The 27,817-nt window shown below is 38.7% G+C and overlaps 1 protein-coding gene across 1 annotated transcript; it reads right to left on the bottom strand.

The window, feature by feature from the left end:
- On the bottom strand, positions 1-22,906 carry LURAP1L (leucine rich adaptor protein 1 like). Its single transcript, XM_033086278.2, has 2 exons — positions 22,384-22,906; positions 1-4,475 (listed from the first exon to the last, which is right to left on the bottom strand). The coding sequence occupies exons 1-2, from the start codon at positions 22,579-22,581 to the stop codon at positions 4,101-4,103; spliced, it is 573 nt and encodes a 190-aa protein (XP_032942169.1). The 5' UTR covers positions 22,582-22,906; the 3' UTR covers positions 1-4,100.
- Positions 22,907-27,817: the final 4,911 nt, after the last annotated feature.

Genomic DNA, 27,817 nt, shown 5'->3' with positions numbered 1-27,817 from the left:
TGAAAAAAGTAAACTTTTTTATTATTTAGGGATATAACATGCATCTCTCTAACAACATTGACGAGAAACACAGGGTACTAAAATACAGATCTAACCCAAACATTTTGTTGTGTACTTTGTTCTTTATTTCATAATTCATAATCCATAATTTGCTGTACATTAACAAAAACACTTCCCTTCACAAAATCAAAGCAGTATCCTTTCTAAATTTGAAAGGTTTCCATGGTCTTACAGTTTTCCAGAAGATGATCAATGAAGTAATCATGTGAAAGGATTTTAAAGTATTATAATGTTGTATCTGTTAGCTATAAAATTTTGGACCCAGCAATGCTGACAAATTTGCTCTGAGGATGTGTTTACAGCTAAAAGCATGATTTCAAACCTTTGGTCTCAAGCTTGCTGCTCTCTCTCCATATGAATTTCAAAAATGGGGGAAAAAGTTAAAATTGTTCAGGAATACCAACTTGGTTTTTGCAGCCAGATTTTGAAAAAAAACCCCAAAAAACCAAACCACCCCCCCCCCCCCCCAAAAAAAAAAACCACAAGAAAAAACACCATCAACAAGCCAAGAACAACCCTTCCCTCCCTGCCCTAAACAAAAATTCTGTTTCTGGTATTTATTATCAGGTATTTGTACCATGTGGTCCCCCAATTTTAACTTAAAGATGCATCTTATCAAACATCCTTCTTTTGAGATCCAGCCAACACAACCAAGCAAGATCAGAAGGAAATACCAGTTTGGAAGACCAGACATGTTACCTGCAAGAGTAGGCTTTTAAAAGGACTTCATAAAGATTGCTTACCCAATTGGTGGCATGCCATAGCATAGAAAATTCCATGGTGGGGAGAAAGAAATTGTTTTATTTTCCCTCCAGACATACTTAGCAGGAAAATTTAATCTCTGGCCAATGGGAAGGTAAGTGTAAGCAGCATTAATCTCTTTTTAATTTATACAAGGGGAAAGCTTCTGTTTCTTTTAGGGTAGGATGCTCTTAAACTGTTTCTATAGTAAATCCACAGGCATTCTGAGAAAGACAAACTTGCTCTAAGTGCATTTAGAGCAAAACAAAGCCTCCTTTGCTCTGAGGTGATTGATGCTTTCTACTGATCTCATGTTTATTTGGTATATGCTAATTCTTTATATCAAAGACACATATTTTAGACGTAGTTCAGAAGTGTTGGCAAGATGAAAAATACTAGCACAAGCTTTTTCGACAGCTTAGTAACCGCTTAAGATTATTAAACAAAACCTCCACAGTTTCTCAGTTGATTACATAGGGCTATATGAGATGCAGCTACCAGACATTATTTCAGACTTCACTTCATCCACCTTGACTAACCAGTTCTCTTTTTCAAAGAGAAATGCAGAGAAAAGTATTTTAAACTTAAAATTATTCAACAGCACTTCCAGCATTTTATCACTTCCTTCAAAAGCCAGTGTTCGCTTTACGAAGAGCGTTTTCTAAGCATCTTGTTTCTATTATAGGATAATGGCAGGTCACCTTCCAAAAGCAAGAGACGCTTTTCCGTCTTTGGTCTCCGAGTGCAATGTCTCTGATGTCCTGATGGATGATTCAAGAGTTCGGGCTTGGTTCTTCATGAGCCAAAGCAACCTTGAGATCAATACGAGACTTGGTAGTTAGAAAGGATATTTCAAAGAATTTCAATTGCTCTTTCAAAAGTACCTCAAAACGTCATAACTAGACAGTTTTGGCAGAATCTTTAAAGTCCCATTTCTCAGATGTGAAAATGTTAGCTTTTTTTTACCCTTCTTCAATAGTTTTTTTGTGGACCAGAGCACATCCATTTACTAGCAACAGCAGCAGCAAACTATCATCCTAAAATAGAGAATGCACTAAATTTACCTTATTTGTGGAGTGTCCCTTATTGTCTCTGAAACAGACAGCTTACACAGCAGAATGTCTTTCAAAGAAAAAACTTCAGCGGTATAGAAATAGGAATGGACTGGGTGTTGCTCGTCACCTGTGATTTTACAAAGTGTCTTGAAATAGTCATTCTCAAAAGCAAGCTAAGTCTCAAAAGAGCTAAGGTGATAGAAAAGACACAGAATAAATTAATAATATTTACTACCTATCAATTTTTTTTTAACTGTTGCTTTTATCCATTTGAAACAAACAGAGCTTTGCAAAGTGCTTTCAGATACTTTGCCCTATTCTATTCTATTTTTTAATTATTATTTTTTAGTTTGGTAAATCAGATCAAAAGTTAAAAGAAGTCCATGCTGGAAGAGGGTATCCAGACTCCTTTATGCTACATTAAGGACTTTTCAAGACCAAAGTAAATCACGTAAAGAGGATGCTGGAAAAAAAATTGAACTGTTTAAAAGCAAAATTATCAAGTCAATAGTTTTTTAATGAGCATTGAATTTTCCATTGTCTAAACAGCCAAGCTGCAGCTCAGTTTTAAGTTATTTTATTAATTTTAGGAGATGATTGAATTTCATTCTCTGTCTTTAAGTAGCAAGCCAAGACCATCATTATCTTTTGACTACGAAATCCTGTTAATTCTAATTAAGAAATGCATGTCACCCTAAAGCATTGAAGCTTTTATGTTTCAAAAATGAACCTATTCTTGGGTGTCAGAAACACAACACCTGGAAACACTTGTTTCCTTCTATCAGTCTTCTTACACCTTTATTTTGGCACTTGCACTCTTTCCACACTTCCTGTCAAGAGATACAGAGGAACAAAAGCTTCTACTCACATACAGCTCTTATTTTACTGCTTCTAGTAGTAGGCTTTTTTTGTTTCCCCAGCTTTGACTCCGATTTAAATGAACTTTTAAATCATAATGTGAAAAATCTATCACTGATTAAATTACTCTTTATTCAGTATTAGAGTTGTGAGTAGGTGACAGCTAAAGCCTGTATTTTCTTTCAAGTAATTTCAGCATAGCTTGATATTTGAGAAGGCATGCTAATAATATTCTTTAATTTTCTTCACAGTGAAAAAATTTTCTGTACTTGTTGGCCTACTGCCCAAAATCACAGTTGGAGAAGGAAAGACTGAATATTGCACATTCACATTTGATTTAGAGAGAGTATACATTTTGATGCTCAACTTCCATGCCAAGCAATAAAGGCAGAAAAACTTTCAAGAGAGTCACACTTTTATATCAGGGAGTTAGTCCTGTTCCTTAAATTTAAATAACTGAAAATAATAAAATCTATTTTGAATTCCCAGTCAATATTCTACTTAATGTAACCCTTTTTTCCAACCTTTTTTCCTTCAACTTTAAGTGCTTCTGAAGCACTTAAAAAGAAAAATCTACCTCCTAATCTGCACAAAAGCATTGACCAGGGCAGCCTCAAAGCCAAAGACTACATACAGCAGTTATTGCTTTACTTCTCAGCTACTTCCAATACAACTGCATCAGCAGGCACAAAAATGTTAAGAAAAGCTCTTGAAACAGGAAAGAACAATCGGCAACAATGCCATATAAAAAACCCTCAACAATTTAGAACCAGAATTTCACATCAAAATTAACAAGAGACAAGAGAACAGTGAGAAATTAAAAAAAACCCACACAGAAAAGTTTAGAATACTTTATATTTCAGATAAAGACACTTTAACAGCATCAAATTTCTTTGTTTAGAAAATGAAAGTTATTTTGTAGAAATATTTTCAGTATATCAGATTTAAGGCTCAATAAGAACAGCATCTTTGGAAAGGCCAGACCTGGTAGTCAAGAAAATTTATGACAACATATATTTATCAGAAGATCTTTTATTGACAACAAATACAAAACTGTTGCTGTCATTCCCTGATGTTTCATTTTAAAGATAAAGCTTTTCCTTCACCACGTTTACAAACTTGTTAATAAAGCATTGTAAAAACCTAAAACAAAAAATAAAAGTGACAATAAATTAAGAAAATGTGATGAGGAGGAGGAGAAGGAAAGCCCAACCCATCAAGAAGAAAATACATTAAAAGCAATAGAAAAGTTATGCAAAAGAATTTAAGTATTATATAATATTCTCCTTCCAAGAGAACTTTGGGGATCTTGTACATTAAATAAAATAGCAGCAAAGAAAAAAGATAAGTACAAGTGCATTTGTGTCCCACTGGAACCTGTTCTAACTAACCGAAACAGTAGTACTCATCAGAATCAATTCTGGGATGCTTATGTGGAGACTGTGAGTCCTCTGTGACAGAAGAATCGCTGAACTTGTCCATATCTGAAGGAGTTTGGTGACCAGGAACATCATCCACTAAGGTGTCCAAATAACTCCCCACTGATATTCCATCCAGTCCATCACTACAGTCTTGTAAGCTGTTACAGCTGCCATGGAGGGATGTCTCCTGACTTTCTAGCAAGCTGCACAGGCTTCCGCTCAAACTGCTGCCTCTGCTAGCAATGGCTTTCTCTTCAATCATCCACTTGATTGATTCAATACTTTCATTGATGAGGAGGAGCTGCCGCATAAGCTTCACATCAGTCGCTCGGAGATTAACCTACAAGGCAAAAGTGATTAAAAAAATTACTCTTTTCATGATCAAGCCAAAGAGCAGGCTTGAATGGGTTAAAAGAAAACACACAAAAAAATCCAGCTTTCTAGGATTTTTCCTAGGACAAATCTACTTCAGTAACTAGTAAAAAAGCGCACAAGCAACAAATAAAAACCCTGAAAGCATAGCTATACCAATACTTACAGTGAAGTTCAGGTGGGAAGCTGGTCAGCCTTCCTAAGCACTGCATTAACAGGACTGCTAGTCAGTGACAAGACTTGTATGCACGCTGGTACAATGATGTTGAGAAACACACCTGCTATGACAACTCCTGGGGATAGCCTTTCACTAATCAGAGAAGCAAGACACAAAACCATTTCTATTTATCATTACTCTAAGCTCCTTACAGCTACAGATATCCAGGCAGTCACCCGAGTTATCCTTACTATGGCTACTTGGGCAACCTAAAATTTTGTGTGCAAATTTTGGAAAAAAGCTTATGGATATTTAACTTATACTACTCCTGAGTAGACAAGAAAATCTGCTATATAAATGTCTGAGAGCTGAAATATTTAACTTATTAAAACTGTAACTTCCATTTTTTAAACCCATATTAGATGAAGTTGATGAAATTCAGAGTTAACCACGAGACACGGAGCAAGCATTTGCCACAGCTAACTAAAGAGAAAGCAGACATTAAGAACAAAGTCCTATTTTCTCACTTAGTTGTGGTGGTTGATGCAAACACACAGAAGCGTTAATAGTGATAGTATTACTATTACAGTAATAGCACAGTGAAATATTGCAGTGTGTTGCATTTCACAGATATGTTTGAGTTAACTATCTCAATGTTTTCCTTAACAGGCAAACTATATAAGCCACTATTTAAGTCACTGACAAATAAAGGTAAGACCTAAGGTTTATATTCATTGCTTCCTTCTCTTCATCTGAAATATCGTATATACTGGAAAAAAAAAGTCTGACCCTGTTTTAAGTGCCATATGGAAAATCTGAAAGCCTTCACTCAACTGAAAAACAAAGAAAAAACAAGCAAGATCTATTGCATCAGACAATAGATATTTTATACAATTCTCCAAGTCCACAATTGTTGTACAGAAAAATAGCACCTGTATTGTTCATACACAATGGACTGGAACAGAATCAGTATTCTCAGGAAGCAAGACTGTATCTTGTTTTGCTACGAGTATAATCTGAACATCATCCTTTCCATACTCAAATGCCATCTTCTCAGTATCCCAAATTTTACTAACCTGGAACAGTTGCTCAAAAATTATTTTAATGTATTTTTTTTCTCTCAGATACTGCAGAAGATTGTAGGGATCCAACTGAGAACACTTCCTAGCAGCCAGTTTGTTTTTGTTCTCTGTACCTGTGCCCAAACCACATTGGTAGCATTCCAGTGTTTCAGCTCTTGCTGAGCTGTAAGTGCAATCAAGACCCTTTCTTTTTTTCACTCTGCATCCTCAGCAAGTAGACTAAGACTGAGAAAGATGTTTGGAGTGGACAGAGATAGGACAGTTGACCATAAATCATCAGATATTTCTTGCCATACAATCTCGTGCCCAGCAATAAAACCAGTGCATTTGATCTTTTCTATACAGCTGCTGCTTGGGGGCTGGTTTGGTCTACTGGTGGGAGATGGTGCCCCTGACTTTGCACCACCTGTACATTTAATTTATTTCCTTCTTTTTTTAAACTGTCTTTATTACAATCTAAGTTTTTCTTGCTTTTGTTATTTTAATTATTTTCCCCCCATCCCACTGGAAGAAGAGACAGGAATGAGTGAGTGAGCAGCTGGTGGGTGCTTAGGTCAGGGACAACCCAATGCAAAGACATTTTATGCTTTGCCAGTAACAGTCTGCCTGTGTAACTGTCATACGTATTCCCAGCTTCCTTCCCCAGCCCCCTGGAGACTTCAGAATGACTTTTGAATTATTCTCAATCCAGTATCACAAGATTTAACACAGTTAACCTGGTACTGTGCAAAACAGCTCTGCCTACCATTCACAGTTTTAACAATACTGCCCATCTATCATTGTTTCAGAAGTGAGGTTATGAAAACAGATTGACCATTTTGTAGCTCTCCTGCTCAAGCCAATTCCTCTACTCTAACCAATAAATCACTATAAACCATTTGCTCGGCAACTAGGCTGTCATGTAAGCAGTAAATTACCCAACTTCTCCAATGTAACTACAGACTTCAGCAACTTGAATATAAACATGCTCAGAGACAAGTTTCCCAAAAGGCTGATTAAAGAAATGTTTCACAGAACTAGCACCAGCATGACTCAAATGAAACAGTCCCTTTTAGATAAAGTAGACATCTCATGTATTTCAGATTCAGTTCACAGGAAGTATTTTTTTCTCTAAATACATCAAGAGCTTCAGCATTTTTGTGGAATAGCCTTACTGGAAGCAATTCTTTGCATTCCTGAGTACCAGTCCTCCTCCTCCTAGCTACCATGTCATTCCAAGTCTCCCATATCAAGAGTGTGCTTTTCCCAAAGCAAATATTAACTACTGTCATCTTTCCTTAATATAGTTTACTTCATCATCTGTTTAATAACACAAAAATGTCAAAAGGAGATTTTTTGTCCCTTAAGTGCTTTAGCACAGACATAATCACATTAGCTTTTACTCACTTATGTAGCTGCAACCCTTTTATCTTGGAAATTGCTGGAGTAAACAAGTTGAAGTGTTCTTGGAGTAAACAAGTCAGTCCAAGATGATTCAGCTAACAAGACTAAACACAAAAAAATCTCACCATGCTTGACAGCTCCATTTGTTAGCTGCAACAGGTGCATTTCAGGAATAATCTAAACAGTGTATCATACAGGCTTTTTAGAACAGTTTTTATAGCTGCCCTTTGAGTTGAAGCTAGAGCACAGGACCACCAGAGGGAAGGTGTGTGTTATTATAGATTAGTCCTCAGCAAAAACTAATGGTGTATAAAGAAAACAACAAGAGAGTAAAAACCAATTTCCTGTTACAGGTCAACTTTTATATATTTTTACTTATTTTAGCTCTGTATATTTGCAATAGCATTGATCACAGGAAGAATACTAAATGTTTAACATTAAGTAGCTAGTCACAGCAAGAGAAAATAATGAAATGGAAGCAACAGCATCTTTAAAGTAACACATTCTGGTAGCATAAGTGCACAGATTAGCATTCGGACAGAACCAGAACTCTAATCTGGAACAAAAAGCTGGACTAAACACGTCTGTCTGTGCCTCCCTCTCATACTTGTTTTTCTACCAAAATATTTCTTCCTTTCTTTTGGTCTTCTGTAATAATATGGACAACACTGTCATAACTTATTCAAGAGAACTGATATATACACAAACATAAGGACTTCTGTGTTTGTATATATTCAGAGAGACACACAAATATTTTTATATATAGTTCAGTGTTTTTGAGAAAGAACTTGACTAGGTTATTGCTTTTAGAATAAAATTCTTAATGACCAGGACTGCTAAAAAAGAAAATTACCACTTCCTGTCAGTCACCCGAAGTAGCACACTAGCTGTCCCTAGCCTGATCACTTAGCTTTTGGATCAGTCACACATGTAATCACAATTTGGACAAAACGGCCCCATGTTTTGCTGTTGCATGCTTTGCAGACATAGATTCCAGTCAGTTCCAAACACAGTGAGTCACCTTACCCTCCAGAAGTGGCAAAGCTAAAATGTCTGTTAAATATACCCTTCGAATCTGCAAAAGCTGTTTGTTTCTTTCTGCAGATTACTTTCTTTTAAATTCCTGGATTCACATGTTGCTTCTTCTAACTATAGGAACTCTGCAGGGTTATTAATGGCAACCATAAAACTTTATTCCACTTTCTCCTAGTGTTTTACTTTCGCAAACACTGAATAACAACTTTTAAAGTAACTAAGAAAATTAATTTACGAGGCAAAAGATGAAGGTGAGGAAAATAAAACAGTGGTTGGCAATTACTCAAGTCTCATCCAGATAAAAATACAGTAAGAAGATATAGAAGGATAAAAATCTGGTCAATAAAACCTCATCAACTAATTCTGTGAGGCCATAACAAGCTAAAATACCATAAGCAACTTATTCAAAATCCAAAATTCAGAATATGTGAATTCAAGTGTTATTTAACTGGAGTCACCAAGCTAACATGTTTACAACAGGGATAGGTCTGGTGGTACACACATGATTTGTTTATTAAGCCAACATCTCAAAGCATGAAGTATGGCATCTGAAGGTGAGCAAGCCCAAAGTGATACTACAACAGCTTCTGAACGCCAGTGAGTAAAAAAGACGCTCTTTTTCCCCCCCAATTTATCAAGTCCAAAATAAAACCACAAGTAATAGATAATGTCTTCTCCTTTAACACATAGGATGATTAATAGGCTGTGCAGGAGCTACATTCTACTTAAATTAAAACGTGCATGTCTTTAAACTTCTTGCTTGCTTCTAAATTGTCCCACTGATTCAAGGTGTTTGCAGTGGTTTCTTTATGTAATTATGCTGCTTTAGGCAATGGTATTTCAGGATCAAGATGAAAAAAATTAGAACGCCTAGGCTGACTTCTGAATTTCAGCTTCTCCTGAATTTGAATCTTCAGCATCTCCTGTTAAAAATGCAGGGAGTTTTACGTGACAGAATGTAAGAAGACAAGTTTACTGTCATTAACTGGAAGGCATCTTCTGTGCACCAGTGGAAACGTAACTGCTTGTGGGAATGTGCCACATGCACTCCACAGCAAAGCCAACTAACTGTGGTAAATTCAGATGCCAAAATAATTTAAGCTAACCCAACCAACCTGACTGAAACTCTGTACGAGCTCTCTCAAAACAACAGAGGTGTGGACCACAGCCTGGCAGAGAATGAGACTGTCAGAGCTGACGTAGGTGCTGCAATGTTCATCATTATGCCTTGTGTCTCTGACTGTGATTTACCTCACACTGATTTAACTAAACTAAATTTCAGTCAATAGCTTTTTCTTCATCTGGTTTCCTTCAGCATGGACTAGTGTTATAATTTATTGCTGTATCATTTTCCTATTTATTTTCTCCTGGTTTTTAGGATTGTGGCAAAACAATGAGGGAGCAAATACAAAAGCTACATACATATACAAAAGTTAAATTTATGTAATCCGTTGTTGCTCTATAGGTATGGTTTGCTGATCTACCTTCTTTCTGCAAAGTGAGCAAGTTACACTGACCTTTCTCAGCTATACTTCCATAATGAGTCACAATAAAAATACCGTGACAGACCGTAATTTTTGATTACTTAACTTTTGACTTGTTTTGCAAGAGACTGTTTATACTTTTGCATCTCTTGAAGACTCCAAAATTGTTAAAACCCTCATATCAGATATTTTAGGTAGCATTCAACCCAATTGCTGAACTCCCCACCTGTTCATAAAGTGAGTAGTCATTGGGTTTTCAGTTCCTATCTTCACCCTTTCCTACTTTAAACAGAGGCTCTAGCTTTTCAAAGCATTGTCCTGCTTCACATTCCTGCATTTCCACTGTAATCCTTCACCAAGTCCTTGTAATAAATATTTCCGCAGGTCTGTCTGTAAAATTTGGCAGTCATGTAACACAGCTTTGAGAACAGTGACTTTTAACTAAGAAGAACACACCTTGTGATTCCACATCAGCCACAAAAGGATTTTAATGTAAGAAGAGCTTACCGACCCATTAGCTAAAGCAAGGAAGTGGGCAGGTCAGGTCTGAGCCACCACCAGAATAATGTAGGAGAATATACCAGAATAATTAGGAAGCAGAGCAACTTCATGAGACAGTAAGTTAGTTCAGAGAGTAAGAAATTCAATGAACAGATTCCAAGGATATTTCTTGCAAATACATGAACAAAATATTATGCTAATAATGTATCATGTGATATGGGAAATTATAGTATTGGCCATGTACATTTCTCTTAGAACACCCTATTTTATTATTTTAATTTTATGCATATTATTTTTTCCCTTATACTCGACAGGAAAATACATACCACCAAGTTGTGCAATTGTTTAGCCAAATTATATAGTGGGGAAAAAAACCCAAATGTGACTCTCAAAGGCCTTTTTTCACTGCCTTGAAATATGCATGGTCCTTGTCTGGGAGTATGTGTGGGCAGCCTGCCAAGTACCTTAACACCTTTGATAATAAAACACCAATGATTAGGATGAATCACTTGATCAACAGAGTACATTTTTTCTTTTAATATTATACTATTTGAGGCATCTTGCATGCTTAAATGTAATAAAAACTCTCATGGGGGAAAGTAGATTTTTTTTTTGTTTGTTTTAGTTTTTTGGCCATCTCTATTTTTTGTGCAAAAGAAGAAACTATTTAAGCATCTCCTAAGTAGATATGACAATGGTTGTCAGAAAGAAACAAGACCAAGCAGAAGGAAAATAAAAATTAATTACTTATGTTCTTATTTCCTCACCTCTTGTCCAAGCGAAACAAATGTTAAATGAGCTGTTTAAGTAAATGGAAGTATGAAAGAATTCAAAGAGAGAAACATCCAGTCTCAGAAGGATGAAAAATATGAAAGGAAAATCCTGACTCTTTTAAAGTTTAGTTGAATTAACATGAAAGGGAGCAGTGACAAAATGCAGGGATTTGCCAAAGGGAAAAACTTCTGCTGGGAAGTTTTCTGCTTCCAAATATCTCATACTACTGTCATAAAAGCATCATCTGACCTTAGAAATTTATCTACTATGACAAAGGTGAACATGTCCAGAACAATCCATAATATGGACCCACATTTGTTGACAGACAAGATAACTCCACTGCAAACATTCAGTCAATATGAAGCTGTAACATTTGGTTGTGGGTGTCAGAAAGTGTTATAGCAGATGGACAATCACAGCATCATTATAAAGTGTTCTGGACACCAGCCACAGTGCAGGATTGCATGCGTCTTCTGACCAACATCAGACAGCACTAGGGCTCCAAAACATATTTCTTGTTCACTGGATTTCACTCTCTGCCTTATTTATGTTTGCCTTGAACAAAACACAATCTTAGAAACACTGTGCAAAAAACCGAAAAAATATAATAACCTCTCCATACACCTGTTCATCCCTTCAAAATTAATTACCTTTAATACTGTGATTGTGGAAGTACACTCAAAAGCATATGACTAAAATAAAAGAAGATAATGGGGTTTTCTTACAGGTATATCCAAAGTTTGAAAACACTTTATAAAAGTATTTATGAAAATACCTTCATAGAGATAACAGCAAAGTTTGAAAAAATTTTAAAATGTAAAAAAGAAGGAAAAAAAAAACCTAAAAAAACCCTCATCAGAACACCCAACTTATTTCAATAAATCACAACTGAGACATAATAACAGTAATACTTGGGAGCAAGTAGAAATCTCTTGAAATTCCAGTCTGCTTTCACAATACCACTAGAGAGACACATACAATTAAAAAAAAAAAAAAAAAAGTATTTGTCTGAATCCCCCCAGAATTCAAATCAGAGTTCTGTTTGAAACAATTCTGTGTTCCAGGATGGGATATATCCTTTTGAAATAGTATTTTTAATCTAACAACCAAATCTCTAGTAAAGGAAACCTGCAGTCTTATTTACTGCATAGGAATAAGAAAGAACTTCAAGACAGCATTGGTATTACAAATGATCATATGTGCTCCAAAAAATGTTTTAGTAGTCCTAGAAACTGATTTGCTGATCACTGGGATTTTTCCCCTATTAAAACATATACGAGCATTATGTTACCATGCTAAATCTTTGAATAAAAATGAATCAGTATCTGAAAAAATAATGGGCTTTGCTTTTGCTTTATGTTTACTTTGTGACCTATTTTGAAGTTCTGTGTCTTTCAAATTCAGCTTAAATTATCTTTTTAATCCAAAACTTCACCCAAATCTCCTCAGTAGTGTAATCGCCATTCTCCTAAAATATGGTTCCTACACAGTCTTTAAATCTCTCTGAGAATATTATCCAATTTGCAGTCTTTCAGATAACATCAAGCTATTTTGAGTCTTTTTAACAAAAACACCCTTTCGAACTTCCAGGTATCAATAAAAAAATTAAATAATTTAGCTCTTTCTCATCTACTAGGAAGGTACCAAACAGCTAGCAGTTAACCTGCATCTGGGATGAGCTGCAACTTTTTAGTCCTTTTGGCTTAAAAACCCGCAGATCCCTCTGTTTCCCACAGAACACACCACAGCAATTCATTCTGGAGGTCATAAGGTGTGATTATCAATACATATTAACAATTAAACAAAGACACATCCTTATGTTTCCAGGCAAGGATGTGAGAAGACAGTAAGAGTAATCAGTCATGAACTATGAGCTTCAAGGAAAAAACAGGCAGTCTAAGTAACATTATCTTTCCACATTATTTGATCCCTTCTCTGATCAATAATTATTATCCACACCATATATTGCAGTCCTCAGTTTCTCCTACACCACTCTAGCTCATGTCACATTGCTCTTTTTGTACTTAAACCTTATTTCTACATAGAAGATTAGTGAAGATTTCTACACAGAAAAGCACTGGGGCATTGTGGTTTGATTCCAGTTCAGCAAAGAATATTAATCATAAACATCAATGCAGTTACCAGATGCATGAGTACCTTCAGAAGGAATCAAGGTCGTTGCTTACATTTCCCATTTCTTCTTCTACTGAGGAAGTACTAGCTACTAAGCTAGTTGGGGAGGAAAAATGAGGTTCGAAACTTGCAAAACATGGCTAGGAAAAGTCAAATGTGGCCTTTCCGAATAATCAAGGGTAACCTGGCAAAATAGAGAACTAGCCAAGGAAAACATAACAGATTCGGACTAGAGAAGTTTGGTTGCATTTGAAAAGGCTTGTAACACCTCTTCTGAAGTAATTTTGTTATTAAACTTCAGCAGAGCACAAATTAATAAAAATTAAGGAGAGAAATTACAGAAGATCATAGTGTTGCTTTGCTTGTGTTTCCTTTCTTGTCTGAAATGGGTGGACTGACGCTCTGCACTGGTGAATGCCTAAGTAGCTTTATGAAGTTACTACTACATATAGCTACCTCATCTGGCCATGGCGAAAACAGCAACTGCGCCTTCTCTCCCCTGCCTGAGTCACAGCTACCAGGGGCAGGTACTAACAAAGGAGGATGTAAATTCCACAGGCCTGTGAAGAAGGCTTTGGTATGCTAGTAGTACTGCTCTTCTCTTGCAAAGAAGGCTCTCTCCTCTCTCTGCTGTAGCAGGATTTACACTTTTCTCCCCCAAGCCCTTAACACCAGAACCCTGCCACCCAACACCACTTGAAACAGAAATATTTCCGTGCACCGCACAATTCTGCCAGGACACATGGACAAGCCATTAAAAGTCACAGTGGTTGAAACAGCCCTGTGAAGGCAAAATGTAGTTGAAGTGACAGAATAGGAGAAGTCTGTAAAAGTTATTCTGGTTTCGTATTTGCTCCTCTCATAGCTGTACAGTTTCAAGAAGGCTAGAAAAATAGTCTAAAGTTTACAATTACTGCCTGAATGGCTTCTCCAAGATGTCATGTTTTTGTGCAGATCCATTTAAATCCCATTAGTCTGAAAACCTTTCTGCCCATGAAAAGGATTCTTCAACACCAAGACCAACATAAACCCCCTACATTGCCACTGTTGTATTATTAAGCACTTTGTACTAAACATGCACTGTTTGCCTTTGTCTAAAAAAGAAAACGGTTGGTATTAGCTACCAAACTCCAAAGGTTGCTTCAACGTGGCTGGAACAGGCCTTCTACAGATAGCCTTATAAAGGTACATATTAATCTCATTCCAGGAAGAACACTGGATATTCAGAATCAGGGAATCACAGAGGAGCTGGGGTTGGAAAGAAAGTCTGAAGATCATCTAATCCCACATCACTGTTATGGCAAGGTGAAGAGAGAGAGTCCAAGCAGGTTTTAAAAGTTTCAGGAGAGGTAGACTCTACAACCTCTCTGGGCACCAGTGCTCAGTCACCCTCAAGGTAAAAAAGCTTTTCCTTACGTTTGGATAAACCCCTTGTATTTCAGTTTGTGTTGATTGCCCCTTGTCCTGTCACTGGGCACCAATGAATAGAGTCCTATCCCCATGACAGCTGCCCATAATGTATTTGTACGCGTTGGTAAGACCCCTGTCCAGGCTAAACTCATTCAGTTTCCTCAGCCTTTCCTCATAAGAGATGATGCTCCAGACCCCTATTAATTTTTATAGCCCTCTGCTGGAGCAGCTCTCCATTAGTTCCTTGTCTTAAACTGGAAAGCCCAAAATGGATCCACAAACAGCACTCCAGATATGGTCTTACGAGGACTGAGTAGAGGCAGGGTGTGTACATAACTTTTACTGGTTTTCTAAACAGGTGGCTAAATAATACTGATCCTATTCGTCCTTCCACAGAATTGCATCACAGTTTCCTCCTTGGTGTCAGGACTGGTTTTTTCTAGTCATTTATAATTATGGGAAGGATCAAGGTCTAACTCTGAAGCTTTTAAATTAAAAAATCTTTTAAACCGAATATTAAAAAAGTCATGTCCAATATTTGCTGTCTCTCATAAGCAGATGTCTGAGCTAATAAAAGCAGTGCAACTATCTCAAAACACAATACTTCTTTAAACCAATGGAAATTCTGTAGGAAGACAAAAAAAAATTACAAAGCAATCAAGCTGTTCTATTTTTGTTTCTACCTTGGGGTAAAAATGTGTGAGCTTGAAAACTCATTGCGTTATAGTTCTTCGATGCATCTCTTTCTGTACCTAAAGAGAGACAGGTTTCATAGCCAAACCAGAACGCAATAAAATGTCTCTTCTTCTGGAAGCATTTGAATCATGAATGCAGCTGATACCTACCAGCAGCAAACAAAATCACAAATTATGCCAGTAAAGCGTTTATAGAATCTGAAACCCCCAGTAGTTGAACAGCATTTTACCACTGCTTTAAAGTCACAAAATGCTTTCACTTCATCTGGCACTGCACCCAGCAGGGCCATACAGCATTGAGAGGAGTTTATTGTACAGCACAGCAAATGAAACATTCAGGTAACTTCTCCAGCAGTTTAGCTAGTTTGTGTTTACAGTTAATTAAGAAATGTGTCATACTGTTCTCTTGACAAACTGTAAGCGTTAAAAAAGGCTAGGTTGGTGGGGAAAATCAAGGATAGAATTGCTGAGGACAGGGTTGCACTGGTGTGCCAGCATGCTCTTCTCTGTTTATGGAAGCTCTATGCAGTTCTATATCAGCTTATGCTGACAAAACAGAGTAGCTGACTTTACATACTTATATAGTTTACATATATAGACTCTCTAGTATCTTTCCTTATCCTCTTCTATGGAAGAAGAGAAACTTCCTTGAGAGCTACTTCAAAGAGGGGGATCCTCAGATACATTTTCTCCCACAAACTCATCAGCAGGCAGGCAACAGAGGGACTCAGCACTGAAACACAGAACAAGTGACCATCCCAATATCCTTCTAGATTTGAAAAACCTTGAAGCTTGAACTATGTTGTTTGTATCTTTCAAAGATGTAATACAAGATGACTTCTGGACCCTCTGGATGTGTTTTGGTCACTTGTTTTGGTCACCCTCCAGATTAGGGCTGCTTTTAGTTGCTTATCACAAACACTTCCACCATAGGAAAAAATTTATAATTAGAATCCATATTTATGGGGGTAAGGTTAGATAACAAAAGCTGTAAGTCTGTCTTCAAAACAAAAAAGTTTCCCTTTTATTATGAGATTGTCTGTAATTTTATGATCAGAGTTCTTCATCTTTACAAACAGGAAACTGAGAACTATCTTTTGGAACTGCTTACATATAGTAAGTGTAACTTCCATGTTTATAAATGCAAGTTAAATCCATCAGAGAAATTATACTCAATTTAATTGAATTCCAATTGCTTTTCAACAGCTCAGATCCTCTGTCATTTTAATGTAATTTTGTCTTCGTATACTTCAGATTCAGTAACCAGCCTCAGGACATGGTCAGAAATGAAACACATCGAAAATAAACACATCCACTGTGGAAAGTTTATTAGATTTTGACCTTGAGGGCAGAGAACAGACAGATAATCTAGTAAACTTGAAAACATGAATTGAAAATCTCCTTCTTTTCTTTCACTATTTACTGTTAGGAAAAACAAAGTATTGAAGAGTAGAAATGCACTTACTGGCCATCACCTCTGCTTAATATACATATTTGATATTGTGCATTTGAAGTTTTTCCTGCTCATACAAAAAAAAAAGGCAATTTTAAATTACTGTTGTGATAAGTAACCACATAAAAGAAAGTATTCACACAAAATTATGTTGATCATAGGGCTGAAAAAGCTGCCATATAAGGCAAGGATTAAGGAAGTAGGTCTTCTTAAGTCTTGGGAATACAGGTATCTCATCACAGAATTCCAGTAATTTGGGCTGATACAAAGAGGACAAGGAGAAGCTTCATCTTACTACTAACTCGTTTTTTTTCAGGCCATCAAGCTTGAGAACAACCTCCCCAGTTAGATGGCTGAGATTTTCAAGATGGACAGGGTGCTTTGACAATGTTACCCAGACTCCCCTTCCTTTGAAAGGTTAAACTAGATGATCTTCTGAAGTCCCTTTATGGAACAGTCCTTCCATCCCAGGCTATTCTATGAAAGCTATGCTGTTACGCTGATTTCATCAGAACGGTTATAATCTGTTTGCTAAAAGTTATCATGAACTGTACAACTCTGTGCAGAAATGGTTTACTATTCATGTTGTTTCATTACAAATTGTCAGGAATCAAGACTTCAAAAATCAACTTCAGTGGTTCTCCTACTCTTGAAAAAGGAAGGAATCATGAAATTGTAACACATATTCTCTGAAATAAATGTTGGCAAAAGTCTCACAGTAGATGGGCAGTCTAACCAGAAGTCTTGACTGTAGCATCCCTGATGCTGCTGTGATGATTCACCAGACCAGACAGATGCATGTGCACCAAAGGATCTCACACTGACGCTGCTCAGTAAGGCACCAGCAATGTTTCACATTGGCCGTGCAGCAGCTAATAATGGAAGCATATATTCAGCTGTACCTCCTGGGGACTTAAACCCTTCAGCAGCTGCTATGGTTGAGTAAGAACAGACATAAGTTCTGACTGAGTAAAACATCGAGATGTTCCACAATTCAAATCCTTCTGCCAGGCACTAAGTGAGATTTGCCAGTCAAAATATATGTTTAAATATGCATCAATTTAAATAACCTTGGTCACTTCATCCTTCCATAGATCATCTGAAAAGATGGAAAAAGCTTGGCAAAGTTCTGGCACTATAATTAGGTTGCAATTTTTCCTTATTAGATTTGGTTATTTTCCCTAAGGATCAATCCACAACTCCATTTTAACATGAGTCACTGTTATGATCACTGCCCAATCTGCATTATATGCAAAAACTACAAACTCCTCTACCACATCATGCAGATTGGAGGGTATGGGGAGAACTTGCTAGCAAGATACAGGATTAACTCATTTTTCAGAACATTTCAGGAGAACTTGGAGAAACAAGGTAATATTTATTTTTGTAGGCCTTCTTTGTATGTGTAAGAGCCTCACTTCAGGGATTCATTGAATAACGGCTCATTAAGAAACAGGTTCATCAAACTCTCCTGCTTACAGGTTTGAGGCTTAGCCACTAGTAATTTTATATTTAAGATTTTATCTTCAGTCAAGCTTTTAAGCAAAAAATAAAATTAATCTAATCAAAAACCAGCATCTGATACACAGCTTTGCATTGCTAAGTAGGCACAATGAAGCCAGATCTTGGTTTCAGTTAAGACAAACTGATGTTAGCACACAAAATAGTGAATGTAGCAGCCTGCACCAAAGAGATATTTCAAGTCACAGTTGTACACTTTTTTAAATCTGTCCTTCAAAGAAACTAATAAATGCAGATCTCCCGCAACTGTGGATCTAATAAATCTAAGCAAATATGTCAGATTCTTTAGACCCAGTAGAATAGGGTCTGCCCTCCAACATGAACCTTCAATGATGTGCTAAGAATGGTTAACAAAAACCCAAACCCAAAACCAATAAAAAAAGCATAAAGAAAACAAGACCAACCAAACAATTGAAAACACCAAGAAGGATTGCCATTGTAATCATCACATTTGCCTTAATTCCAGTTTCATTTTGCAAGGGATCAATGTTAACTGCCTTTATAAAACAGTTGTACTAAAATTGAACGAGGAGAACAAAGGAGAAGAAAAGTCAACTAATGAGCTAGCATAAAAATATGCCTCTATCTCAAATGGTTTTAGCCTAAATCAGCTTCTGGAAAATGTGACTGTTTCAATTACTTTATCCTTCAGTCTAAAAACTGCTGCACTTAGTATACCCAGTTGGATGTTCAGTCTCACTAACAAAATTTGATTCTCAACAGTTTTCACTCATTAAAAGTCCCATCATTGCCATCCATCCTGCACTTCCAAGACAGCTTATCTTTTCTGCCTGAAGTATTTTTATGTAAAACATTATTTTTATTATTGTATGCAATGCAGGCTATACTGTGTTTAAAATTGTAGCTTGTAAAGAGGCACTAAAGAATTAATTTTGGAAACTTTTGAATTAAAAGGAAAAAAAATCCCCAACCAATGTCTTTCTTTGAGGGTTAAAGAAACTCTCCCTTTGAGTAACTCCAGAACTTGTGAAGGAGAAATGAGGCTTTAGAAACAGTATTACTTCAGGCTGCAGATTATTTACTGCAGTGAAGGTGCATGTGTTGAAAGGTGACCTCAGGAGCATGGTACACTAGAAAAAAGACTGCAGCTCTAAATGTTCAACTCCCCAACAGAATGTTCCACCCAAGACCAGAAGAAGAAAGATCTTAACAGCAACACTGACAAATTTCATATTGATTCAAGGATCAGATAGTGGGAGGTATTCATTCCACCCAAGTTTGACCAGAGCACAGTGTTTTGACTCACTGGCAATTCCATCTTCCTTCTCCTCTAATTTATGGCCTTGTAAGTCAAAGGTTTTCAGGATCCAATGTAGTCTCCATCATGGCCTTCATGAAAATACAGGATAAGAAAAGGGAAGTAAACCCAGCCAAGCAGGTCCATATTTCAAGAATGATATTCCATGTGCTTGGTGGGTGATTCCAGTGACCATTAGCAAAATCAGTCTTGGGACAAAAAGAACCACTCAGAATTTCCAAGTCAAATATTGTCCTCTTTTTATATATAAAAACTAGAAAAGAAGGACCTGAATAATCTTGATTTTAGATGTTTACAAAAAGTTTGCTCAAGTCTGGAACAAGCAAGTAAAAAAAGCAGATCTAGGTCTATCCAAAACTCAGTGAGTGGGCTGTAGAAGCTGCCATCATAGTACAACTAGAAAAAGAAAGCTTAACAGATGACACTTGGTTTTCTAAACTTCTAGTCTTTTCCATTTTCTGCATGTTTACTACTGCAGCAGTTATAGACTACTTTTCTAGACCTCCTATGCCTTGCAGCAAAGCCAAAGAATAATGAATTAGAAAGAGGTGTGAAACAAGAAAATAGAGGTTTTGGCTCCATTTTACAAATGACATGCATTAAAAAAGAGGAAAGAAACATAGAAAAGAACCATAATTTTTAAAATTTATAAAATATGCCTGCTAAGAAAACTGCAGAGGGGAAAGTGACAGATTAAGAAGCTGAAGAGACCCTTAGGGTTGAGGAAAATCCTGAAGATGTTAGAGACTAGAGAAAAACATCCAGGAAGGTAGTTCCCTTTCACACTTTGGATAACAGAAGACAGCTGACAGAATGAAAAAGGTACAGACAAGGTATCAATACCTCACAATTAGTCATTGTACTCATGGTTTAATGGGCATATAAAGGCCAGAAGTCAAATGGAAAGTGCATTGTAACTTAACTCCTCTTACTCAGCATGAGAACTTACTTCAGGTAAATCAGTCACTCATTGAAGTGACAAAGAACAGGAGAGGTCAAGACTTTTGGGACTAAAACATGTTTGTGCTTAGGTCAAGGAGAAAAAGAGAAACTGGATGGTAGGATGAAGAAGAGGAAAAAAAAGATTGCAGCATGAAATTTGCAAGTGTGAAGTACGTGAAGATACCAACTTGAGAAGGAAAAGGTGATACCAGCAATTCACTCAGGTATTCCCTCCCTTAATAGACCTAGCTGTGCTCACATGTAACAGTCATGCCAAAAACTCTGGCTACCTTATTTGCTTCCTTTGCAATCTCACACATTTTAAGCTACCTGCAGGTCACTGTAGTACCATTGCACAAGCTTAAAATTAGAAAATAAGCATGAGATAAGCAAACAGTGTTATTCGTTATTAAAACTGAAATTCACAGTGATTGTTACCCTAAAATCATAGAATCACAGAACAACTATGGTTGGCAGGGACATTAAAGATCATCAAGTCCCAACCTCCCTGCCATGGGCAGGGACATGTTCCACATGACAAGCACAAAGGCCCCCACAATATCTCTGGGCAACCTGCTCCAGTGTCCCACTACCCTCTGAGTAAACAAATCCTTCCCAACACCTCTACACCTACCCCCTTCCATTTTAAAACTGCTCACCCTCATCCCATCACTCCATGCTGTTGCCAGAAGTCCTTCTCTCCAGCATTCTTGCTCAGCCCGGTCTAGGTACTGAAAGGTGGCTAAAAGATCTCCACAGAACACACTGATAGTTTGACTTGTGGAACTCTTGAACAATATGAAGCCATGCAACAGCAAATGTAACTTATAAGTTGCACCTCAAGATTAACATTACCACGTTGGCTATTAACTCTCAGAATATCTATTCTCTTCCCCTATTTGCCCTGTGCACTTATTCTTTGAAAAACTCTTACAAACCCACACACCTATGTACCTATATGTAGGGAGGGACTGTAGAGAGACTTGTGGTATGGCATTGCACTTGTTCACACAGAATGATATTGATTTATTTGCTGTAAATGGCAGAGTTCTAAAATAAAAGTTATCTCAACACTTTGCCAGAAAAATCCCCATTCCAACCTGACCAAATTTCATTCCATTTTCAAATAACCTAAGTGGCTCCTGCCACATAATAATAGTTATGTAAAGAAATATTACTAAAAAGTGTCTTTTGGGACTTCACATAACACACACTAATAAAAATGGAAGCTATCTATGCCTGCACATCTGAAGTGCCCTGCATTGTCAAGATCCTATCTGCTTGAGTGTTCACCAACACTTGGTCACTTGCCTGCAAAGAATATGCTTTTCATTTGTCTTAGAAAAAATTAAGCCAGTTTTACGGCATCATTTTATGGGAAAATAAATTTATTGAGATGGTGACATACAAAGTAGGACAAGCACTAAGACAGTAAACAAGTTAGAGGATCTGAGCTACATACAGCATAGTCCCATCACAGATCACTGGTAAAAGAAAACATATCATTCATCCAATGTATAAATAGTTGTTTATTCAATAATTACTCTGCATCATCTGCAGCCTGTTTGGAAATAATTAAGTCTCTGAAGACTAACGTCCAGCAAACAAGTCCCTGAATTCCAGGCCAAATTTCCAGCCCAAAAATATCCTGTGTCAATATCTTTGGACGTTAGTCATGAGCAGGAAACAGGTGCAACGCAGAAAATGCAGTTACAACAACGGGAAAGTAGTGCATTATTTCGTTTATTGCTGCTCCAGCTTTCAGTACTTCTAACGAGCGGACAGGAATAGAAGCCAACTACTACTCCCTGGCCAACTGCCCCGCTCCGAGGAAAGGAGCCGACAAGTCCTTCGCTCTACGCCGCACAGATGAGCGGCCTCTTGCTCTCCCGGCCGGCAGCGCGGCCCCCGCCGGAGGCCTCTGTTCCCGGGGCAGGCAGCGCGGGCCCCGTCCCGGGCCGCCGCCGGTGCTGCCGAGCGGGAGGCGGCGGTGCCGGAATGGGTACGGCCGGTGCCCGGCTACTCACCATCTCCTGTCTCAGGAGCTGAAGTTTCGTCTCCAGACGGGCCAGGGCAGCAGCGCGGCGGCGGCGGGGTCCAGGGGCCGCGGCCGCGGGGCGGGCCGGGAGCTCCTCCCCGCGCAGGGGCCGCGCCAGGCTCTCGGGCACTCTGCGCCCCAGCTTCTGCTCGACGTCGCGGAGGTCAGGCGGGGCGCCGGGCTCCATGGCTCGTCCTGCAGGGGGTCGAGGTGGCAGCGGTGGCACTACCCGCGCCCGCCCGACCGCTGCCGGGGCGCGGAGTCGCGGAGAAGCGCGGGTGCGCCGCGCGGGGGACCCACGGCGGGCACGGGCATCTCCCGAGCGCACCAGCCCCTCCCGCCCCTTCCCCGGCCGCCGGGGAAAGGCAATAGCGGCCGGGCGGGGGCGATGGAGAAAAACGGCCCCGCTTCGCGCACGAGACCGCAACGCAACCCGGCAGCCGCGGCCGGCACAGCACGACCCGAGTCATCGCGTGTCCCGGCCGCTGCAACTTTAAAGCCGCGGGCAGGTGGAAGAGGCGCGGCGCGGCGCGGCCCGGCCCTCCCACCGCGCTGCCTGAGCGCTGGGCGCGGCGCGGCCCCGGGGCGCCCCCGCTCGGCCGGGACTGCGGCCGGGGAGCGGCGTGTTCTTCGAGCGCAGTGGGGAGGCGGAGGGGGGAAAGAAAGGGGAAAATGGAGAGGAAAGAACGAAAAAGGCAGGAAGGCAGAAAGGCCGGAAGGAAGGAAGGACTAGGAAAATAGATAAGAAAACAAAAAGGGAAAGGAACTGAAATAAAACAAACAAAAAAAAACGCAACGAAAAAGTCACCCCTTCTAACAGGGATAGGAGGATATGTGCACTCTGAATAGTACTCATCCTGCTCATCAAACAGGTTCTATTGCAGGCAAGTGCATTCCTCCCAACCTCTTTTTAATATTTTTATTATTTTTTGTCCTCCTCCTCTTTAAGAAGCAAAGCTTGCAAGCTGAGTCTGTTGCTCCAGCTGGTAGCAAGGCACATGTTGTCTGTGCAGACAACAGTGCTGGATGTGTCCTGTTGCTCCTTGTCCCACGATGCTCCTTGCCCTGTAGCACTGAAAAACATTTAGGCATACTAACGTATGAATAGCCGCATCTGTGGAGCCACAGTTGACTCATGTCAAGGGGGTTGAGAAAGTGAGGCCAGCAACTCCAGGTGTCAGGTGCTCTGTAACAACTAATACCACAAAGTGTGGTATGGTGAGCTTGGGAAAACAAAGTGTTTTTACAGCAAACTGGATGCTTTTGGTGAAATAAGTTCATCAGTGCTTTAAAATCTAAGATTCATTATTAGGGACCCTTGCAAGGGTTTGTTTAGTACAGTAATGAAAAAAATATGCAGATGTGTCTGATATCTTAAAGATGCACTGATTTTAGAGCAGGACCCTTATTTTGTCACTAATGCTATATAGAAATTCTGTGTGAGAGACATATGAAAAAACCCCATGTATTTATCTTATATTTGTCACATATGTTTAGTTTATATGGCAAAAAATCCATTAATATTCTTCTCAGAAAAAAAAAGCCAAAACTAGCTGCTGGCACCAAATAAGTCTTCCTTCTTACTGCCACCACCACCAAATATTTCTTGAAATTCTAATTTAATATATTGATATTTACAGTCTAGCTTCTATATAATCTCATATTAATATTGATTTATGCCATTACACTGAAATTTTTCCTCTGTGAGCTATGAATATCTTGTTAAGTAAAAGTTCTAAGTTTACATGACTGTTGTTACAACACTGAACTGTAGAACTCTTTTGTTCTACAAGCAGCATGCCGTAAAAAGGTAATGATTCAACTGTATTCAGACCTTCTGTTAAAAGAAACTTAAGAAAAATTCAGAAATCTCATTTTTTGTTTAAATATTTCAGATTACCTGAATTATCAAGCTTTTGAAAATGAAAATGGAAGAGAAATAATACAAGAATTTATGCTAGTTTGAAAAAAGGTTTTTCTGTGATAAAATTTTTTCCCAAATCCTATTCTAAAGAGTCTAAAAATAATGAAAATAAGTCCTTTCTCTTATTCCGAAAAAGCAACATTCAGAAAATAAACTACATAATGTACACTATGGATTCATGCTTTACTATCTGATGACCTGATTCTTACCTCCCACTGGCCTTGCATTAGTATAGCAGTTAGCAAGTCAATAGGTATACTTTTGAATTACAAAGATTAAAAGATGCACCTATGTTGCAGTCATCTTGTTAAATCTTCAAAGTTACCAGATTTGCTAAACTAATAAATGTTTCAAGGAAACAAGTTTCTTTTTGAGTAAACAAAACCAGTGAACAGTATGTAAATTCCATTTTTGTCTCATGGGACAGATCCTCTGTGTCCTAGCTTGTAAGGCATGCATAGGGGTCATGTGATCCAATGCCTTGTTCTTTGCAGGACTATCTACACCTAAACCTTATGACTGGGAGCATCATCCAGACCCTCCTTAGACTCTGACTGGCTTGGTGCTGTGACCAGTTCCCTGAGAAACCTGTTCCAGTGACCATTCATTCCCTTGATAAAGAACACTTTCCTTGTGTCCAGTATGGATTTCCTCTGATGGATCTTCATTCCATTTCCTCATGTCCTGGTTACCAGAGTAACAGAGCAACCTTCTCCGCTGCCCACTGTGAGGAGGTTGTAGTCTCTGACAAGGACAGCCCTCAACCTTCCCTTTTCCAAGGTGAGCAAAGTGATCTCAGCTGCTCTTGAATGCCTTATCCTCAAGATCTTTCGCCACGTTGGTTGCCCTCCTCTGGACACACTCTAATAGTTCGATAGCCTTGTACCTAGCACCCACAGCTGCACACAGCTCTTGAGATGGCCTACGCCAGTGCACTGTAGAGCGGAGCAGTTGCTTCCTTGACCAGCTGATGGTGCTGTGCTTCATGGACCCCAGGACACAGTGTCTCTTTTGACCACCAGGCCAGTTGTTGACTCATACCCAACTTGCCATCTACTTAAACCATCGGATGTCTTTCTTTGGTGCTTCTCTTCTGTCTTTCATCCACCAATTATGTATAACCAGAATTACTTTGTCCCAGGTTGAGAATCTGGCACTTGCTGTTGTTAAATTTCATGCAGTTGGTAATTGCCATCTCTCTAGTTTATCCACACCTTTCTGTAAATTCTCTCTTCCCTTAAGGGAGTTAGCAGTTCCTCCTTTGCATGACTGGCAAACTTCCTTGATATAGTTTAATTCCCACATCCAGATAATTTATAAAAACACCAAAAAGCACTGCCCTAAAATTGAGGGCACTCACTGGTGATTGGCTGCCAGCCTGATATGACCCCATTTACTGTAATTCTTTGAGTCAGACAATTGCTCCACCCAACCATATAATGAACTTGAGTAGCTGTGTGCAGGACATTTCATCCAGAAGGATACTGTGAAAGACAGTATCAAAAGCTTTGTTAAATCGAAGAACCCACATTACTGCCTTTCCTTGGATGACTACATGGGTGACTTTGTCATAAAAGGAAATTAATTTAGGGAAGCAGGATGTACCCCTCATGAACCAGTGCTGGTTATGACAAATAACTGTATTTTGTCTCAGGTATTTTTCACTAACTCTCAGAGTAAATTTATCCATAATTTTGACAGTCACTGAGGTAAGACTTGCAAGCCTATAATTACCAGAATCTTCCTTCCTACATTTCTTGAAAATTGGAAGAACAATTGCTGTGCTTCCAGTTGACTGGGGCCTCTCCAGTCTCCAAACACTGTTGTAAAGGTAATGGGGAGAGTTTCTAAAATGACATTAGGCAAGTTTTTCAGTACACTACAGGGGTAGGTCCCAGTGTGCCACATAAATTTATATGCATCCAGCTGGAGCAACAAGGTTCAAGCTCAGCATTAGGTGGGAGTTTATCATTTCCCTAATCACAGCCGTCAGGAAGAGAGCTTAGGACTCACTGATGTTAAAGATAGAGGCAAAAAGGCAATAAATGCCTGTGCATCCTGCTTTTGAGGTGACTGACATAATCAAGTACTCAACCAGTATTATCTCTGGTTCTTCTTTTGAAGTTAAAACATATTTCAAAAAGGACTTCTGTTGTCCTTCAAAGTACCTCTCAGTACCACAAAGTACCACCACTTTAGGTGAGCTTTGATCACACAAATTTACTCCCTTTAGTGGTGAATAGGTAGTTATGAATAGTGGTAGTAGTGGTGAATCTGTAGTCCTCCTGCATTATTCTGTATTCTTCAGCCCTGTGCTGTCCACTATTTGGCTGAGATTTAGAGCTTTCTGAATATCTTTGAATCTCTAAGTAAGGTCGTTTAGATTAGTGTTTGTTAGCTTGTTTCTTTCTTTTTTATGTTCAGAAAGAGATATTAATTAATTGTAATGCCTTGTTAAATGCTCCTATCAACCATTCGATTATTTCTGTAGCCAAAAGTCTTGATATTTCAGTCCAACAAAATGTGAATGCTTGTGTGTATACGAGGGTACTGTTCAGCCTCTTGTTAGATAAACTCTGTCTCATGATATCATCTGCATCTCCCACGCGTTTTAAGACCAAAGGAATGAAAGCTTCTTCATGTTATTCTTAAACTTGCCTTAGGTCAAACCATGATTTTGCATAAGAAATTGGAGAGTGAATGTTATGTTAAACATTTTGAAAGTAAACTGAAATGGTTTCACTGTTTTTTTGGGGCCTTTTTTGATGTCTTCAACATAGGAGGTCCAGAACACAGTACTGTCTTTGTCCAGGTAAGTGAAAATACTGTTTCAAAACCCTATAGTGCCATCATGCAACACACCTCATTTCTAAAGATGTCGCCTTCTCAAGGCGTAGCGACCTGGTTTTCGGCCCAGCACGGTGACCCAACCTCAGGGTCACTCGGTCCAAATGCTCCTGACACCAATGTGGTGGAAAACAAATGGCGCTTATTGAGGGGTTTCAAGGGTTCTTATAGCCTGGGTAGTTACTGTCACTTCCTCCTGCTTACGTCAGCAAGGTACATCCAGGTACAGGGCAAGGGTCTGGTGGCAGAGGGGGGGTGTGTCCTAACTAACCGTACAGCACGATATCTTCCGTACGCATGTCCCTAACTCTCTACATTTCCCCCCTCTCTCATGGTTAGTAAAAATGTGTAAAAGGTAAATGTTATAAAAATTTCGTGGGTTAGTAAGATTAGTACACAAAATTATAAGTGTGTTAGTAACAGGAATGCTTCAGAGTAATTGTCGTCGTTCGACAAACATAATGTTAACCACTTCTAAACGCTTTTTAACAAATAGCACTAATTTGTTTAAAATGCAAGGCCCGAAGGTTAGTGTTAGTAAGATCATGGCGAATGGGCCTATTAGGGAAGAAATTAGGGAGGTGAGCCATGGGGACTGGTTGAACCATGACTCAAACTGTCCTGGTTGAGCTTCTTTTCCCTTCGGGTTCGC

This window comes from Catharus ustulatus, chromosome Z, assembly GCF_009819885.2.
Source record: "Catharus ustulatus isolate bCatUst1 chromosome Z, bCatUst1.pri.v2, whole genome shotgun sequence".
Lineage (NCBI taxonomy): Eukaryota > Metazoa > Chordata > Aves > Passeriformes > Turdidae > Catharus > Catharus ustulatus.
The sequence above is the reverse complement of the archived record's forward strand: the minus strand, read 5'-3'. Positions and strand labels throughout refer to the sequence as shown.